This window comes from Petromyzon marinus, chromosome 43 (genome assembly GCF_048934315.1).
Source record: "Petromyzon marinus isolate PM22_M1 ecotype Great Lakes invasive population chromosome 43, UKy_Petmar_22M1.pri1.0, whole genome shotgun sequence".
Classification (NCBI taxonomy): domain Eukaryota; kingdom Metazoa; phylum Chordata; class Hyperoartia; order Petromyzontiformes; family Petromyzontidae; genus Petromyzon; species Petromyzon marinus.
In genome coordinates, this window is record NC_133709.1 from 17,424,702 (window position 1) to 17,445,146 (window position 20,445).

The 20,445-nt window shown below is 54.2% G+C and overlaps 1 protein-coding gene across 1 annotated transcript; it reads right to left on the reverse strand.

Moving 5' to 3' along the window:
• Nucleotides 1–1,010: 1,010 nt before the first annotated feature.
• LOC116957806 (delayed-rectifier potassium channel regulatory subunit KCNS3-like) lies at nt 1,011–17,213 on the reverse strand. Its single transcript, XM_032980183.2, has 5 exons — nt 16,422–17,213; nt 5,749–6,226; nt 5,326–5,568; nt 4,621–5,034; nt 1,011–3,957 (listed from the first exon to the last, which is right to left on the reverse strand). Exons 2-5 carry the CDS (start codon nt 6,168–6,170, stop codon nt 3,093–3,095), a joined length of 1,944 nt encoding a protein of 647 aa, XP_032836074.1. The 5' UTR covers nt 6,171–6,226; nt 16,422–17,213; the 3' UTR covers nt 1,011–3,092.
• Nucleotides 17,214–20,445: the final 3,232 nt, after the last annotated feature.

Sequence of the window (20,445 nt, forward strand, 5' to 3'; positions counted from 1 at the left end):
ATCGAACCAAACATTAAACTAATTTTCAATGGTACAGTATATATTTTCAAGTAGTGGTATCCCAATCTTTCGCAGCTGCTTAAATTCCCTTTTCACACCATCAATATGTAAACTCCCCCTCCCCCCCTCGCCGGTCTGCACATGTTCACCCCCTCTACACCATTCACCATGCTAAGTCCGCCAATTGAATTATAATTTTTATGCTAATTCCTTTGTCAAGGCACCTTAATTCCTCTCACACAAGCTTAAAGGTCGCGGTCTGAGCGTGGCAGTGTTCACTCTAGCGCTGTCCTCGAGACAGTCTGGTCCCTTCACCTGATGAAGGCCACTTGTGTTGTGGCCAAAACGTCGTGAATTTTTTTTTGTTGTTTTATACTTTTACGTGACTTTACCGAATAGAACCAAAGACTATGGATCCTTGCAGTCACGAAAGCTTGAAATCTAGAAATGATTAACTACTCTCTTGAGCTGCGTGGCTGAGCGGTTACAATGATACAGTAATGCAGAATGATACAGTAACACGGCGGTGTACCCCCAGTATCCGCCATCTCACCGCATGATGTGCACAGTAGTAACATTGTACATTTGCCAAACTTCATCGTTTTCGCTCGACGCCTTCTTTGCTTCACACGGCACTTTAACCGCATCTACGGGGTCGATTGTTCGCGCGTTAAACGAGGACTTCCCGTGTTCGGGAATGGCGCGTTCGCTGCGTAGCGAGGCGAGCGGAGCGGCCGCTGTACGCGCGATGGCACGCACGCAGCTCGCACATTACTTTCCACGTCGTCCACGTATTTATTGTCGCGCGTGCGAGAAGTCAATCATGCCCCGATTCGTGATCATAAACCCGGATCGTCATCGTCGTCGCCTGCAACTGCTTTGTCCATTTCTGAGCGAGCAGTTGGGCAACTCCTCTGGGCGTGGCTACAGAGTGGTCTAGCCACGCCCCCATTCACAGGGTAGCCCCACCCCTAGCTCTACCTACTCCCACCCGCCCCGCCCCCCCACCAATACCAATACAGCGACTCCTCTAATTACAAATGAGTTAGATTCCAGAAGCTGGTTCGTAAGCCTAAATTTACTCCTGTCGATTCTGAACACATTGTACGGCGTGTACACTAAACATGGGGAATTGCTTTAAAAGTTGTCTAATCTCCTGTAGATGCTACTAGTTTTTCAGATTCTGCAGATGTAGATGCCACTGGTTCTTCACGTTCTGCAGATGTAGATGCCACCGCCGCCATTTATTGCGCGGCGGTTGAACTTACGACTCTTGGTTTGAATGGGCAACTGGACATACGGACAGGTTTGTTCGTATCTCTGAAAGGTCGAAATATTCGTAAGTAAAGTAGTACCTGTACCATTATTCGCCATTTGCCACTAAGGCACAGTGATGTCACCACGGCGCCTGTGCCAGGCCAGGTGCACTCTGAGGCCACGTGAAGTGTCGAAGGCTCGCTGACAGGAGGTCACGGGACAGACCCAGGTGCCATGGGTTGGCAGACTGAGATGACCAGTAGATGCACCACCAGCTGTACCCCCTACTGTGGCAACTTGCTGCATTTTAGCTGCCCGGCGCTCTGCTCGTTGTTGTGAGCGTCGCTCCTCTGCCCTCTGTTTTTCGAGGGTGACTACTGTGCCTCTGCAGTGGTGGCGGTGAAATGCGTCACCACAAATCGCTGAGCGGATCGACGCTCAGCTGGTTGCGCCCGCTCATCTCTCTCGCCGTGTGTGGGCGGGCAGCAACTGGCTGCAGAGAGAATGTCGAGCGTTTAGGTTACTCACAACCGAGCCAATTTTTTCGTGAGAGAGCCAACCCCGGCGTCTTTCAGCCACGCTTACGGGAGGGTGGCCAGGGGATGGGAGGGCCTGTAACGCAGTCAGCGAGATAAATGAAAGGGAATAGTGCGTGGCATCACACCCTTGGACGGGCGCGTCTTTGCCCCATCCATGTTACGGTCTCGAGTCCCAGATTTGGAGGGTAATCGAGGGCTTAATCACCGCGTCGATTTTATTGCCAAAGCGATCCCTGGATCGAGTATTCCCATCGGTTAGTCTTGCGTGCCGCGTGGACCCCCTAAATGTTTTGTGACCTGCCAATATCTGCACTGACATACGTATGTGTGCATGTTGAACTTCTGCCGCACCGCACGTAGCCGAACGTGCTAATCGGTTGTGCGGGGGTGAGTGTCAGAGGTTGAAAATGGCTGACGAGCATGACAACAACGACGACCGGTCACGCTGTGCTTCGGGCCTGCCGTGTTCCCCGCAGTACACCGAAGAAGCTGAGCGAAGGTCGGCGATATCCATCGCGGTCCGTTTGTACTGCATCAATAAAATCGTACGGAATCACCGATGAAAGAATTTGCCCCCCCTCCAATATATGGAAATATGGAAGAAGGTGGGCATGGCATTAACCATATACGGTGTCGTGGCCCGGGAAATCGAGCCTAATCCCATGGATCGAGAGTAACGATTTGACACGGAGACCTTCGTTTGAGTGCCTGATAATCAGCAAGGTCAACGATTCCGTCACAGTCCTCTTCTTATTGTACCGCCGGCGCAATTCGGCGGAGGAGTGGCAGCGCATCGGTCGGTGCATCTGCGCCTACAAATGGGAGAGACCTGCAGGTGATTTCCCGGCCAAAGTTGAACGGCAACGGCGTAAACGACGACATCAAAACTCCTCGTCGTGGCCCCCCTTGGGCCCCTCCTGTCCAAACACAACCCTTGCATCCAACATCGCTGCCATCATCATCATCATCGTCAATTTCCACGGGTTGACTCTGACACCAAGTCGGCAAGGCTACTGAGGCTATGGTAGTCGAGGTTGGGGTGGAGGCTCCACCGTCGACGAGCGATAGTGGCAGCAGCGGCAGCTTGGCATGAGGTTTGTTGGCATTCCGGAGCTTAAGGGGGTGTCTGGGCCAGGTGAGTGCTGTAGCTGTAATTCGGCAGGGTGGTGGTTGTGAGTGGTGGTGGTGGTGGTTGGCGGTGTAGGTGGTGGTGGTGGCGGTGGTGGCAGTAGGGAGGGAGGGCAGCATCCTCCCACAGACGTTGGGCTCATTCGCGACCTGCGACCCACGGCCCTCTCACTCCACCGGCTGGTAGACCTTCCGGCCCGGCCCGATGTCCCGCACCTGCGCGAGGCCCACGGCGGCCTCCAACGGCCTCAGCTCGAGGTCCCCGCGGCCGTGAGCCGGGGACGCGGGCGTCCCCCCAGGCGTCCCGCCGCTCTGCCGCCTCCCCCCGCCACCAGTGCCGGATGACGACGGCAGGAGGCGCTCGGCCAGCGCTGCCCACGCGCGACACGGTCGCCTGCGCCCCCTGCGGCCCCGCGAGCCCGAGGCGAAGGATTCGCGTGGCCCCACGCAGAGGCCCGGGTCGGCGCCGACTCCGAGGCCCACCCCGAGCGCAGACGCGGAGACCAGCCCCACGACCACCCTGCGGGCCTTCCCCGTCCTGCCGTCGCCGAGGTCGCGGTCGCGGTCAAGGTCATCGTCGTCATCGTCGTCGCGGTGCGACTCAAAGAGTTCCCTCGGCAGAGCGTTCCGGGCCAACCGCCGGCGCAGGGTGACCTCGCGCGCCTTCTGTCGGCGGTAGTACTTGATGAACTTGTTGAAGATGATGGTGACGGGCATGGACATGATCAGGATGCCGCAGAGGACACAGCAGACGCTCACCGCCTTGCCGGCGGGCGTCGTGGGCACCGCGTCGCCGTAGCCCACCGTTGTCATGCTGATGGTCGCCCACCAGTAGCAGAGGGGGATGGTGCCCATGTTCTCGCCGTCGTCGCGCTCCAGGTAGTAGGCGAGCGAGGCAAAGATGAGGATGCCCGTGGCGAGGAAGAGGAGCAGCACGCCGATGTCGCTGTGGCTGTGCGCCAGTGTCTCGCCCAGCGAGCGCAGGCCCGCCGAGTGGCGCGCCAGCTTGAGGATGCGGAAGACGCGCAGCAGCCTGTGGGTGGGTGTGGGTGGGTGCATGGGTGGGTGAGTGGGGGTGAGAGTGGTTGGGTGGGTGAGAGTGGGTTGGTGAGTGGGTGGGTGCGTGGGGGTGAGAGTGGGTGGGTGTGTGGGGGTAAGAGTGGTTGGGTGGGTGAGAGTGGGTGGGTGCGTGGGGGTAAGAGTGGTTGGGTGGGAGAGAGTGGGTGGGTGCGTGGGGGTGAGAGTGGTTGGGTGGGTGAGAGTGGGTTTGTTTGTGGGATTGAGAGTGGTTGGGTGGGTGAGAGTGGGTGCGTGGGGGTAAGAGTGGTTGGGTGGGAGAGAGTGGGTTGGTGCGTGGGGGTAAGAGTGGTTGGGTGGGAGAGAGTGGGTGGGTGCGTGGGGGTGAGAGTGAGTGGGTGCGTGGGGGTAAGAGTGTGGGTGGGTGCGTGGGGTGTGTGGGTGGGTAAGGAGGTGAGTGGGTGTGTGGGGGTGAGTGGGTGAGAGTAGGTGAGAGTGCGTTGGTGCGTGTGTGGGCGTACAGGTGGACAACAGGAAGGGTCGACATTTGGCAGCGACTTCAGCTCACCTGCTCCTCACTCCCTCACTCCCCCGCGCTAGCCAACAACTCGCCTGCCCGTCACATCGTCCCCGAGCGAGCTGCTCGCTCTCCGTCCCTCCCCCCGCCCCAGCGGCTCACCTGAGCGACTGCGTGACTCGCCCCACGTCGCGCATGCGCACGCCGCTCGAGAGCAGCGCGCGCACCGCCTCGGTGGCGTAGTAGGGCAGCACGGAGACGGCGTCGATGACATTCAGGGGCTCGCGCACGAAGCGGCCGAGCCGCGGCGCCGCCGCCAGCCGCAGCACCAGCTCGGCGGTGAACCACGCGATGCACATGCGCTCCACCTGCGCCAGCACGCCCCTCTCCTCCTCTAGCTCCTCGGCCGCCGTGGCGCCAGCGGCGCCGCGCCGGCGCGCAGCCGCCTGAAACTCGGGCATGCTGTTGACGCACATGGCCGCGACGGACGTGAGCACGGCCAGCACGGAGACGGCGGCGATGACGCGCGCGAAGGCCGAGAAGTCCGGGTTCTCCAGGGTCAGCCACAGCAGGCGCCTGCGGGGGTGGGGGGGAGGTGGGCAGAGACTATACAGGTGAGAGCTTACACGGTTAGAATGTGTACAAGAGTAGACAGGTGAGTTTGTACACGTGAGCCTATACAGGTCTGCGGGTGAGCGTACAGATGAGACTACACAGGTGAGTTTGTACACGAGTGCCTATGCAGGCGAGTGTATGCAGGTGAGCTCACAGGCAACAATATATACGAGTCTGTACGGGTGAGCCTACACAGGTGAGAACATCTCGATACAGGTGAGCGTACGCCGAAGAGCCCGCCTGCACACGCACCTCCGCTGGCCGCAGCACTTGCGCGTGAACTCCTCCATGTCTCTCTCCACAGACGCCATCTCCTCCTCGGGGGAGCCCTTGGGTGGGGCCCTCTCCCCCCTGGCCCCGCCGCTGCCGCCGTCGTCACTGTCGCCACTTCCGCCATCGTCGTCGTCGTCGTGAGTGAATCCCTCCTCGTCGTCGTCGTCCTCGTCGAACTCCCCGCTGTCCCCGCAGTTCTCCTTGCGCTCGTGGTACTTGTAGCTGTGCGGGGAGGACGGAGAGAGAGCCCCCTCACGAAACTCACGGTCAGCGCAGGGGTAGCACCGGTCCTCGCCTGCAGCAGGAGTCCACATAGTACTTGTCCTCACCTGCAGAAGGAGCCCACATAGTACATGTCCTCACCTGCAGCAGGATCTTGTGTACGTGTCCCTGCTTGCTCACCTGCAGCAGGAGCCCATGTAGTAGTCCTGCACGCCCCAGTACTCGAGCTCCTGGCTGAAGGAGAAGACGCACAGCTCTTCGATGAGGTGCAGGCGTCCAGTGCGGTACAGGTTGAGGACGCCGCGGAATGCCGCCGGGTTGCGGTCGAAGTAGAACTCGTCCGCGGCATCACAGTAGTCGTCACAGAGGCGCAGCGCCTGCTCGTGGCTCTCGCAACGCGCCAGCTTGCCCAGGCGCGAGTGCGGGAACCGGCGGGCGCTGCCGCGTGCCACGCGCTCCCGGAGACCCCCCACGTTGACGTGCAGCGGCGCCGTCGATGCCGCGCCCCCCGAGCCGGCGCTGCCGGAGCTGCCGATGGAGGCGATGGAGGTGGCGGTGGCGACCCCCGCGGTTGGCGACGGAGTGGGCTCCGCGTCGCCCATCGTGATGATGTTGCGACCGCACGCAAGAGGTGGCGGGGGTGGCCTGGGTTGTGTTCCTTGGGAGAGGGGGGGCGTGGTTAGAGGTGGTGTGGTCACGGTTGCTGAGTGGTCGGGTGGCTGAATGAGTGTCACAGTGGGCGACTGACTGGGTGGCTGGGTGAGTTATCACGTGAGACCAGAGAGAGGACAGCCGAGGTCACGATGGCAGCTTCTCTTAACCACCGTTCAATGCGTGGAGAGCAGAGAAAGCCCCGTGGCAATGGGGTGGACGTGGTCGGGGCAGGATTGAGGAGAGCTGGGAAGCTGTTAACAAAAGCCTTACACGCAGGCAGCTCGGACCAGATGGTCGCAGACTTTGTCGATTGAGCTGCAACAGTTTTGAGGCTGCAGTCTCATAGCTGTCAACCCATGCGGTTTACCCCATATTGCCACACAGGGAAATTGAGTTTTCAGGTCGATATGGCGTACGGCCATTTCAATATGGCTTTGTAGGATGAACGTTGAGATTTATGAGGACACAGGGTGACCAGTAAGTTCTGAATTGACACTGATAAGGGGTTGACAGGTATGCAGTCTGGGCATCCAGGCAGCCCTATTCAGGGAGAGCCACTGGTTGCCCTCGAGGGGTGGGGGGAGCTCCTAGAAAAGGTGAGGTCAAATGCAAGCTCTCTCGTTTCAAACCACCTGGTTGCAAGCAGGCCGCCAACGGGGCCTTCGAACTTGCGCGGTAAAACAAAACGGACACGTAAAGGTTGAACATCGCTACTCGGAATGCCTGGACACTACTTGGACAGGAGTTGCTTCCGATCGACCTGAAAGGACATCTATTTTTTGTCCCCTTGTACCAAGCTCGTCATCGTCATTCTGTCTAAATGATGTATCTACTGCTTTTGAGTGCAAATCAAAGTGTGCGTGCATTGAAAATCTAGCTTTATATTACCTGATAATCGTCTGTGTTGTAATTGTTGGTCTCGCGCTCAGGGAGCAGGCAGCCACAGCGGCCGCTCCTGCGCCATGACGAGCGGCGACAGACGCGCGCCTTTCATTGGTCATAGGCTGGCCAGCAACAGCCGCTGTGATTGGACCAGACGTTTGTAATTGCTCGCTCTGGCCACTGCTGTCAGAAGGTGCCTCCAACACTCCGAGAGGGAGCGCTCGAGTAGCCCCTCTCTGGACTCGAGAGCAGGGGTCCTCAACCCGGGCCACGGACCGGTACTGGTCCGTGGCCTGTTAGGAACCAGGCTGCGCAGCAGGAGGCGAGAGCGGTGAGTCCGCACGTGGCCCGCCGCCATTATTTTATTATTTGACACTTCCGTCCGCGCCTCTTTCCCGCACAGGGCACTTGTCTCAGTCAAAGTGTTGGTAAGCCCACAAGCTAACAACCCTAGTAGCTCATATTCTTGGTTCTTTCGGTAAAGTCACGTTGAAGGGAAACAATAACAGGTCCCTGCAGGGTGGGTTGGTAGGACAAGTCTCTGCGCTGTCTATTGCTTATTTTACACCCAACAGCACGAGATTTCACTTTTAAAGTATTGAAAGGGGACGGACGGACGAACGGACGGACACATTAATCTATTGCAGGCTGGTACACTCAGTTTACAACTTCGTTCCTACCAGTAAAAACAGGTCCCTGCAGGGTGGGCTGGTAGGAACATTGGAATTTTGCGCAATTTTATGACATTGTTATGTAAAATTGTGCAAATTAAGAGCGTCTTCCCACCTTTTTGCCCTCAAAATCTTTGAGGGTTCTTCGGACAAATTAACCTCTGTAGAGGAATGGAATGGTGAAATCCTTTTTCCTACCAGTTTAAGACATATCAAGTCTCTGCGCTGTCTATTGCTGATTTTACACCCAACAGCACGAGATTTCACTTCGTTAAAGTATTGAAAGGGGACGGGCGGACGGATGGACGGACGGACGGACACATTAATCTATTGCAAGCTGGTACACTCAGTTTACAACTTCGTTCCTACCAGTATAATAAAATATATAAAACCCTAGTAGCCACAATGAGTAAGCCCACAAGCTAACAACCCTAGTAGCCACAATGAGTAAAAAAACAAACGTCGCTGGAGAGCTTCTTTGAAAAGGGGGAAAGACCCAATGATGAACCTCCCCCGCCGCTCCCCCGGTCCGTGAAAAAAAATTGCCAAAAAGTTTGGGGACCGCTGCTCTCGAGGGTGTTTGGTCTACTCTTCCAAGCTGCCCATACGTCTCGAAAAAAGCCTCATCTATGTCAACCATCGATTGTTTTTGTTATTTTGCCAGGTAAGGCCCACCGAATCATACTGCTCTTTTTTTTAATAGCGACCTGGCTATCACAAATGATAGCTCAACGAAGTGGCCTTATCATCATCATCATCACGTGGTGATTTATAGCAGCCAAAGACTCGGAACGCGTGACGTTGATTCTCAATGTGCAGGGAAAAACCTGGAGGACCCGGAGAAAATGTCACGTGACCACGGGGAGATAGAGAAAGACACGCAAACTCCAAATATACACCAGGTGGCAGGGTCGGGATCGAACCCACAACCTCCTTCATACCAGGCGAGGGAGTTAACATCTCCTAGCCAACGCGATGAGAGAGAGAGACAGCAGAAACTCGAAGTCGGTAACATTTCCAAGCCACACACCACCGTATTAATGAGGGCGGCCGGCCGGATTCGAGCCGCGGACTTCTGGAACAAGGCTGTCGGGACGCGCTACATACGGCCGGGCTGCGTGACCGCCATGTTCCATCTTCGCTCGATCGATCGCTCGATCGCTACTGAGCACCACTGCACTTGCCCAGGAAGTTGATAGACGAGCCACCGTCTCCGTCTCTCTCTGTACACGAAGCACCCTGCGCTTCATCATGAAGGTAAAGGCACAGCCCTGCAAGTGCACGCTTTTACCCCACTACTGCGGTGGCGAGATGTTATCACCCTCGCTTGGTATGCATGAGGTCGTGGGTCCGATCCCAACCCTGGCCCCTGCTATATATTTGGAGTTTGCGTCTCTTATAATCATCACGGTGGCGAGATGTTATCACCCTCGCTTGGTATGCATGAGATCGTGGGTTCGATCCAGACCCTAACACCTGCTGTAAATTTGGAGTTTGCGGTGTCTCTCTCCCTGCGGCCGCGTGGATTTTTCTCCTAGGTTTTTCTCTCCACATTTAGAATCAACATCACGCGTTTAGAGTATTTGGCTACTCGTTGAGCTGGCATTTGTGATGTCCAGGTCGCTTCTGAAAAAGAGCTACACAGTAGCTCAGTGGGGCCTTACCTGGTACAATAAAATAGTTTGCCGTTTTAGTTTAGATTGGGAAGAGTCCCTCCGGATGGAACTTTGGCCTCCTCTTCCACCCTTTCCAGACGTCCTCGGAGCAGCCAGAGTAATGCCGCATCGGAGTACCCACACTTTACCCCACCGCACGCGACCTGGTGCGTGAGCTGAGGCGAGGTTGTGGATGGGGGATTTAAACACCGCCACCTTGGTTACACCGTAAAATTGAATTAAATCACAATTAATTCAAAGTTAAGCGCACATTTGGCTTTTTTAATATATACGTGTGCGGGTAGTGGGGGGGGGGGAACGGTGGTAAAACGGTTAGCACACTCCGCTAACAAACCCCCGGCCACCCGAGTTCGATTCCGAGCCACGGCCACCACCAGCTGACTCCACCTTCTCCTCCCTCCACCAACTTGCGCACCGACCAGCATGGTTAAGTATGCCCCCCCCCCCCCCACGGTGTTGACAGCATGACTTTGTTTGTAGCGGTGGATTGGCAAGGGGTTAGTTATAAAATCATGTTTTCTACATTGTTTTTTAAAATATTTATATTAAATTGCATTTAATTGGAGCGCGTTATAGATAGGTTTGGGGCAACTGCTTGTGAATCCCATTAAAGATTGAGAGGCTGCCTTGCCAGCGGAAGTCATCACAAAGACAAATTCCCTCCCCGTATAGCCTCAACAGACTGTTGGGGCAAGTGCTGTCAGCGAGCAGTAGCACCCACGAAGGCCGGCACTGTGGCTGCACATCTGAGTGTGCCTTGCCTGGTTAAATAGTGTAATGATGATGACGCAGTCAAGGCTCCATTCATATACGCGTCGCCACTTTATTAACACTGCCACCAGATTTTGCGTCGCCTCAAAGCCCACACTCGCGTCGCTGACAAGCCTCGTCCTCCGCCCTTTCCCGTTATCCGTCGCTTCTCAGGAACTTATCCCCAGCGTAAATCGAGGCGTTACGGTAAAGTGCCGCTTATTTTATCCATGCTGCAGCAGCAACAACACTGAGACCCGTAGACTCACACTGAAACCCATAGACTCACACTGAAACCCGTAGACTCGTATTAAGTCCCGTAGACTCACGCAGAGACCCGTAGACTCACACAGATACACATAGACTCACATAGAGACCCGTAGACTCACATTGAAACCCATAGATTCACACTGAGGCCCGTAGACTCACTCTGAGACCTGTAGGCTCGCACTTAGGATCCGTAGACTCACACTGAAACCCGTAGACTCACGTAGAGACACACAGCCTCACACAGAGACCCACAGATTTAGACAAACCCACAGACTCACACAGACCCAAGGACTCACACATAGACCCACGGACTCACACAGAGACCCACGGACTCACAAAGAGACCCACGGATTCACACAGAGACCCATAGACTCACACAGAGACCCACGGACTCACACAGAGAGCCATAGACTTACACAGAGACCCACGGACTCACACAGAGATCCATAGACTCACACAGAGACCCACGGACTCACATAGAGACCCACGGATTCACACAGAGACCCATAGACTCACACAGAGACCCACAGACTCACAAAGAGATCCACGGATTCACACAGAGAGCCATAGACTTACACAGAGACCCACGGACTCACACAGAGACCCACGGACTCACACAGAGACCGACGGACCCACACAGCGACCCACAGACTCACACAGAGACCCACGGACTCACACAGAGAACCATAGACTCACACAGAGACCCATAAACTCACACAGAGAGCCATAGACTTACATAGAGACCCACGGACTCACACAAAGACCCACGGACTCACACAGAGAACCATCGACTCACACAGAGACCCACGGAGTCACACAGAGAGCCATAGACTTACATAGAGACCCACGGACTCACACAAAGACCCACGGACTTACACAGAGACCCACGGACTTACACAGAGACCCGCGGACTCACACAAAGACCCGCGGACTCACACAAAGACCCACGGACTCGCACAGAGAACCACAGACTCGCACAGAGACCCACAGACTCACACAAAGACCCATAGGCTCACACAGAGACCCACAGACTCACACGGAGACACAGAGACTCACGCAGAGACTCACGGACTCGCACAGAGACCCACGGACTCACACAGAGATCCATAGACTCACACAGAGACCCACGGACTCACATAGAGACCCACGGATTCACACAGAGACCCATAGACTCACACAGAGACCCACAGACTCACAAAGAGATCCACGGACTCACACAGAGATCCACGGATTCACACAGAGACCCATAGACTCACACAGAGACCCACGGACTCACACAGAGACCCACGGATTCACACAGAGAGCCATAGACTTACACAGAGACCCACGGACTCACACAGAGACCCACGGACTCACACAGAGACCGACGGACCCACACAGCGACCCACAGACTCACACAGAGACCCACGGACTCACACAGAGAACCATAGACTCACACAGAGACCCATAAACTCACACAGAGAGCCATAGACTTACATAGAGACCCACGGACTCACACAAAGACCCACGGACTCACACAGAGAACCATCGACTCACACAGAGACCCACGGAGTCACACAGAGAGCCATAGACTTACATAGAGACCCACGGACTCACACAAAGACCCACGGACTTACACAGAGACCCACGGACTTACACAGAGACCCGCGGACTCACACAAAGACCCGCGGACTCACACAAAGACCCACGGACTCGCACAGAGAACCACAGACTCGCACAGAGACCCACAGACTCACACAAAGACCCATAGGCTCACACAGAGACCCACAGACTCACACGGAGACACAGAGACTCACGCAGAGACTCACGGACTCGCACAGAGACCCATAGACTCACACAGAGACCCATAGACTCACGCAGAGACTCACGGACTCGCACAGCCGTCGTCATCACCACTCCACTACTCCTCCTGACAATCGTCTGGCTCATCAACCACCCCAATGTAGCATCACAGCTGCTGCCGTTCCACAGCAACAACAGCCGTCGGATGATGATGATGAAGAAGCAGTTCGCTGACTAACGTCTAAAAGAAACGTTCGCTTTGATTTTAGATTTCATCCGAGAAAAAAGAAATCGGCGAACAAAAATAAAAGAAAATCCACGCCGGTGAAATCCTCGCTCCAAACAACGACACCAACATCGTGTTTAGGTTGTCGTTCTTCCCCCGCCGCATCTCCCGATGAACACAGTTGGCTACGTACGGTGCGAAAGAAGTGCAACATAAATACTGCCCATAGATGATTTGAAGCTTTCGTTACTGCAGGAATTACTCTTTGGTTCTTTCGGTAAAGTCACGTAGAAAGAAAATAAATTAAATAATAGAATACGTTTCGATTGCAACACAAGCAGTCGTCATCAGGTAGAACTAAATTTGAGAGAGTAACAAAACACAAACACGGAGACACACAGACATACACACAAGCAGAGAGAGACACACAGCAAAGACGCACAGACATACACACAAGCAGGGAGAGACACACATCATAGACACACAGACATACACACAAGCAGAGAGAGACACACAGCATAGACACACAGACATACACACAAGCAGAGAGCGATACACAGCACAGACACACAGACAGACACACAAGCAGAGAGAGACACACAGCATAGACACACAGACATACACACAAGCAGAGAGAGACACACAGCATAGACACACAGACACACAAGCAGAGAGAGACACACAGCATAGACACACAGACACACAAGCAGAGAGACACAACACAGAGACACACAGACACACACACAAGCAGAGAGACACACAGCATAGACACACAGACAGACACACAAGCAGAGAGAGACAACACAGAGACACAGACATACACACAAGCAGAGAGCGATACACAGCATAGACACACAGACATACACGCACGCATAGAGAGATACACACAGCATAGACGCACAGACATACACACAAGCAGAGAGACACACAGCATAGACACAGACATACACACAAGCAGAGAGACACACAGCATAGACACCGACATACACACAAGCAGAGAGACACACAGCATAGACACAGACATACACACAAGCAGAGAGAGACACAGTATAGACACACAGATATACACACAAGCAGAGAGAGACAACACAGAGACACAGACATACACACAAGCAGAGAGCGATACACAGCATAGACACACAGACATACACACAAGCAGAGAGAGAGACACACAGCATAGACGCACAGACAGACACACAAGCAGAGAGAGACACACAGCATAGACACACAGACATACACACAAGCAGAGAGAGACACACAGCATAGACACACAGACAGACACACAAGCAGAGAGAGACACACAGCATAGACACACAGACATACACACAAGCAGAGAGCGATACGCAGCATAGACACACAGACATACACACAAGCAGAGAGAGACACACAGCATATACACACAGACAGACACACAAGCAGAGAGAGACACACAGCATAGACACACAGACAGACACACAAGCAGAGAGATACAACACAGAGACACACAGACAGACACACAAGCAGGAGAGACGCACAACATAGACACACAGACATACACACAAGCAAAGAGACACAACACAGAGACACACAGACATACACACAAGCAGAGAGCGATACGCAGCATAGACACACAGACATACACACAAGCAGAGAGAGACACACAGCATATACACACAGACAGACACACAAGCAGAGAGAGACACACAGCATAGACACACAGACATACACACAAGCAGAGAGCGATACACAGCATAGACACACAGACATACACACAAGCAGAGAGAGACACACAGCATAGACACACAGACATACACACAAGCAGAGAGAGACACACAGCATATACACACAGACAGACACACAAGCAGAGAGAGACACACAGCATAGACACACAGACAGACACACAAGCAGAGAGATACAACACAGAGACACACAGACAGACACACAAGCAGGAGAGACGCACAACATAGACACACAGACATACACACAAGCAAAGAGACACAACGCAGAGACACACAAACATACACACAAGCAGAGAGCGATTCGCAGCATAGACACACAGACATACACACAAGCAGAGAGAGACACACAGCATATACACACAGACAGACACACAAGCAGAGAGAGACACACAGCATAGACACACAGACATACACACAAGCAGAGAGCGATACACAGCATAGACACACAGACATACACACAAGCAGAGAGAGACACACAGCATAGACACACAGACATACACACAAGCAGAGAGAGACAACACAGAGACACACAGACATACACACAAGCAGAGAGACACACAGCATAGACACACAGACATACACACAAGCAGAGAGAGACACACAGCATAGACACACAGACATACACACAAGCAGAGAGCGATACACAGCATAGACACACAGACAGACACACAAGCAGAGAGAGACACACAGCATAGACACACAGACAGACACACAAGCAGAGAGAGACACACAGCATAGACACACAGACGGACACACAACCAGAGAGAGACACAGTATAGACACACAGACATACACACAAGCAGAGAGAGACACACAGCATAGACACACAGACATACACACAAGCAGAGAGAGACACACAGCATAGACACACAGACATACACACAAGCAGAGAGAGACAATACAGAGTCACACAGACAGACACACAAGCAGAGAGAGACACACAGCATAGACACACAAGCAGAGAGAGACACAGCATAGACACACAGACATATACACAAGCAGAGAGAGACACACGGCATAGACACACAGACAGACACACAAGCAGAGAGAGACAACACAGAGAGAGACACACAACATTGTGTCTCTCTCTGTGAGAGACACACAACATTGTGTCTCTCTTTATTTTATTCCTACGTGACTTTACCGAAAGAACCAAAGATTATGGATTCCTGCAGTCACTAAAGCTTCAAATCAACACTGCCCATAGACTCAACACTCCCCATAGACTCAACACTACTTATAGACTCAGCACTGCCCATAGACTCAACACTGCCCGTAGACTCAACACTGCCCATATACTCAACACTGCTCATAGACTCAGCACTGCCCATAGACTCAACACTCTCCATAGACTCAACACTGGCCATAGACTAACACTACCCATACATTTCGAAACGTCGTGAGAATATTATTGTTTTATTTTATTTTATCAATTTATTATTTTATTCTCATTCTACGTGACTTTACCGAAAGAACCAAAGAAGAACTACCCATACACTAACACTGCCCATAGGATAACATTGCCCATAGTCTAACACTACCCATAGATTAACACTGCCCATAGACTCAACACTGCCCATAGACTCAACACTGCACCAACAATGTACGCACAGTGCGCACACGCGACTTGAACACGAAGTGCATTCTCGTTCGAGCAGGACAGCGCCAACGGTTTGGAGTAACATCAACAAAAACATTATCAACAACATCACTATCAACAAACATTAACGGCATAAAAAACATCAACAGAAACATCAACATCATCAACCCGCCAGACCCTCCTCGGTATGTTCACGAACCGCAAACACAAGCGTCGTGCTGGAGAATGTTGAACAACACAACGACGACTCATCCCATCAGCCCCACGACCTTTCTGGGAGCGTGGCAAGTTCCGCAGCACTGGTTCAACACAAGCTCCAACTGTTGGGCAGGTTTCCACATTCAGTGTCTCATCAGCGGCGGGTGAACTGCCCAAATGTGTATCGGGCAAGGACTGGTTTCGACATTCATTGTCTCATCAGCAGCAGTCAGGCTTCGCTCGAACCAAAGCTGGTAAACCGCCAGATGTGATTACCAAGGATCACACCCTCCCTCCCCCTCTCTATAAGCCACGAGTCCCCCCGTGGTTCTACGCGGTTCTATTCAACACAAGACACAGACAACAACACAAAGTCACCAAGCGTTAGCGGCGCAGAGGAATGTACGAATCAATGTGTGCACTCACCTCTCTCAATCTCTCTCTGTCTCGGGAAAGAGGAGGAGTAGTTGGTGGTGAAGGAGCAGTGTGTGTGGGGGGGTAATGTTGGTGGTGCGAGTGATGATGGAGGTGGGGGTGGTGATGTGCGGGGAGCGGTGGCGCAGCGGTTAGCGCTGTTGCTGCGCTACGAACCCCGGCGACGCGAGTTCAATGTCGCGCTCACGACCAAAAACAGTGGCGAATGTTGGAACCGGGTACTGGGCCTCCCCTAGGTCAACTCAGCCTCCAGTGAGTACCTGGTGCGGTGTGGAGCAAACATCGCCACTCGGGAGACAAAGGCGACCGGGCGTGGTGTTGACTACCCACCCCCTCGCGTGCCGTGCCGGCCTTCACAGGTGCTACTCGCTAACAGCACTTGCCCCAACAGTCTGTTAAGGCTACACAGGGGATCTTTGTCTTGTGCATGATAGTGGTGGTGGTTGTGATTTTGAAGGGGGTGGGCTGGAGGTTTGCAGTTCGCGACCTTGACGCCTGCTCGATAGAGTCTGCGTGTCTCTCTCCCCGTGGTAGAGTGGATTTTTAAAAGGATAAAAACAATTGTGTATTTCATCTTACCAGGTAAAGGCCCCACTGAGCTACTGTGTAGCTCTTTTTCAGAAGCGACCTGGCCATCACAAATGATAGCTCAACGAAGTTGCTTATCACGTGGACATTTATAGCAGCTAAAATACTCTAAACACGCGTGATGTTGATTCTAAACGTGAAGGGAAAACCCGGAGGACCTTGAGAAAAATCCACGCGACCACGGGGAGAGTGACACGCAGACTCCACAAAGCAGGCGTCAGGGTCGGGATCGAACCCACGACCTCCTGTGGACCAGGTGAAGTAGAATCAACATCACCCGTGTTTAGAGTATTTGGTTGCTGCTATGAATATCCACACTACGACGACGATGATGACGATGAGCCCACGTGGTTGAGCTTGCTATCATTTGTGATAGGGTCGCTTCTGAAAAAGCTCAGTGGAGCCTGACACCTGGTAAAATACAAAATAGTTTCTAGTTTGGTTTATTCCACATGTAGGGGTAATCGTCACTCACCACTCCGTGGGCTGGTAGCTTCCCCTTATCATCAATAGGGGGCGGAAACACTACCACGCCAGGGCTCATGTATAAGGCCCAAAAAGGGGCCAACGACAAACCCGAGCAAGCGGATCCTGCGGCACATTCCCCGGGGCCCCGGGAGGGGGGAACCGGGGGATGATGTCACCTTCCAGAAAGTTCTAGAAGGGAGGCGTGGCTATGGCGGAGCAAGCCACGAATCAGTATATAAGCCGGACCTCTCAGAGGTCTGGCTCAGTCATCTGCAAGCTGATGAAGGAAGACCTGGGCTGAAGATAGAACCCTGGACCCCAAGCTCCGATGTCCTTCTAAGGGCCGGAGCTCAGTGAGGCCAGTGGTCAGGACCTCCCCTCGGGCCCCAGCCAGAGGACGAAGGGTAACGGGGTGCCCAGTGATAGGGCGCGTATAGTCCGGAGGCCATACCTCCCCAGGTATCGGGTAAAGGGGCAGATATACCCTTTGTGTTAGGGACTTGTAAGACAATAAATATCGAGTTGCCTCATCAGAAGTTTATTCGTCAATTCATACCCACGACACACACATTGGAAAGATCACGCGTGGTAGGGTGGCAAGTGGTGACGGGGTGGGGAGGTGGAGGTGAAAGAGTGGGGGGAGGGGGGCTCTCTTAGTGAGTTGTGGGGGGAGGGGGGCTCTCTTAGTGAGTTGAGGGGGGGCTCTCTTCTTGAGTCCAGGGGGGAGGGGGCTCTCTTACTGAGTTAAGGGGGGCCGGGGGGGGGCTCTCTTAGTGACTTGATGGAGGAGAGGGGCTCTCTTAGTGCATTGTGGGGGGAGGGGGGCTCTCTTCGTGAGTTGTGGGCGGAGGGGGGCTCTCTTTGTGAGTTGTGGGAGGAGGGGGGCTCTCTTCGTGAATTGTGGGAGGAGGGGGGGCTCTCTTAGTGAGTTGTGGGAGGAGGGGGGCTCTCTTCGTGAGTTGTGGGAGGAGGGGGGCTCTCTTCGTGAGTTGTGGGAGGAGGGGGGGCACTCTTAGTGAGTTGTGGGGGGGAAGGGGCCTCTCTTAGTGAATTAAAGGGGGGCTCTCTGAGTGTGTTGAGGGGGAGGGGGGGCTCTCTTTAGTGAGTTGAGGGGGGGCTCTCTTATTGAGTCCAGGGGGGAGGAGAGCTCTCTTAGTGCATTGAGGGGGGCTATCTTAGTGAGTTATGGGGGGAGAAGGGCTCTCTTTGTGAGTTGAGGGGGGAGGGGGGCTCTCTTAGTAAGTTGTGGGGGGCTCTTTTAATGAGTTGTGGGGGGCTCTCTTACTGAGTTGAGGGGGGCAGGGGGGGCTCTCTTAGTGACTTGATGGAGGAGATGGGCTCTCTTCGTGAGTTGTGGGGTGGAGGGGGGCTCTCTTAGTGAGTTGTGGGGCGGAAGGGGGGCTCTCTTAGTGAGTTGTGGGGTGGAGGGGGCTGTCTTAGTGAGTTGTGGGGGGAGGGGGGCTCTCTTAGTGAGTTAAAGGGGGGCTCGCTGAGTTGTTGAGGGGGGGCTCTCTTGAGTGAGTTGAGGGGGGGCTCTCTTATTGAGTCCAGGGGGGAGGGGAGCTCTCTTAGTGCGTTGAGGGTGGATATCTTAGTGAGTTATGTGGGGAGGGGGGCTCTTTTAGTGAGTTGAGGAGAGGGGGCTCTATTAGTGAGTTGAGGAGGAGAGGGGGGCCTCTCTGAGTGAGTTGAGGGGGCCTCTCTGAGTGAGTTGAGGGGGGCTCTCTTAGTGAGTTGTGGGGGGGAGATGGAGCTTTCTTGGTGAGTTGTGGGGGGGAGGGGGGCTCTCTTCGTGAGTTGTGGGGGGTAGGCTCTCCGTGTCCCAAGGCCAAGTTTCCGCACCGCCAACAACGACCGCCAAATCAATGGCACGGTCGTCCTTCCCTCCCGCCCCTCCCTTCCCGCCCTTCCCTCCCGCCCCTCCCTTCCCGCTCCTCCTCCCCTGCAATGGGTGCGCGGAGTCTTCCTGGTCAGGCCAATGAGACACCGACTTCATGGCGGTGCGCACCACGATGCCCTTCATTGTCATGCCGAGAGCAACTGCCGGATTAAGTTCCACCACCCAACGCCGTGGGAGTTGTCCGCTTGGGGCCAGGGCACGCGGCCGCTAACATGCGGCCAGCGATGTTTGTCCATGGCCGGGTGGTATTTGTTTTTGTTATCAGGAAGTGCATTAACCTCTGCGCGACCGCTGCCTCTTCGCCCACAGGCACACGATGCCAGCTATATACGCACACAGCAACAACAGCCGCCCTTCGCCACTCAGTGTCAGTGACGTCACCATGACAACTGTGCCAGGCTAGGTACACTTTCAGGCCACGTGGCCAATGTGCCCCCTACTGTGCCAACGTGCTGTGATTTAGCCGCCCGGCGCTCCGCTCGTTTTGTGAGCGGCGCTCCTCTGCCCTCCGTTGCTGGAGGGCGATTGCCTCCGACTGCCTGGGCATCAATCAGCCTCCCGTTGTATCTGTACCAGATGGAAATTCCTCCGGTATAGCCATGGATCAATTCTCCAACTACGTGGTCACGTAGTTTTACCCGGGCCTGCTCACCATCATGAAGGTCCTTAATTATTGTGAGAAGAGGGTCTGTGTATCAGAAAGCACGATGAACAACCCAGAGTCCTGATCTATTGATAGCACCATAGGCCTTGACCACGTCAATAAACCAGTGATGTGAGTTCCGTTGAAATCCCTTACACCTCTGCTGTAGCAGACGGACAGAGTATAGGGCATCAGTGCAGGACAGCGCATACATTTGTTGAGTGGAAGAATCGACACGGAGACGTCTCTTCTGGTACGGGCTCACGCCAGGTTTATTAGGGGCTTACGCCTAGGAACTAAGTAGGGGCTTACGCCTAACAGTTATTATGTACTATCGTATAACTCCCCAGGGAATGGGTACTGGGAGGTCCCTAGCAACCACCCAGGCTATTCAGGCTCTTCCATCATCACCGACC

What these genes read in the sequence shown, in the direction of transcription:
- LOC116957806 (XM_032980183.2), bottom strand. Translation starts at nt 6,170, where the DNA reads ATGGGCGACGCGGAGCCCACTCCGTCGCCAACCGCGGGGGTCGCCACC. An exon ending in TACATGGGCTCCTGCTGCAG is followed by an intron (nt 5,569 to 5,748) that starts GTGAGCAAGCAG and finishes CTCCCCGCACAG; the next exon opens with CTACAAGTACCACGAGCGCA. An exon ending in CGAGTCACGCAGTCGCTCAG is followed by an intron (nt 3,958 to 4,620) that starts GTGAGCCGCTGG and finishes ACCCACCCACAG; the next exon opens with GCTGCTGCGCGTCTTCCGCA.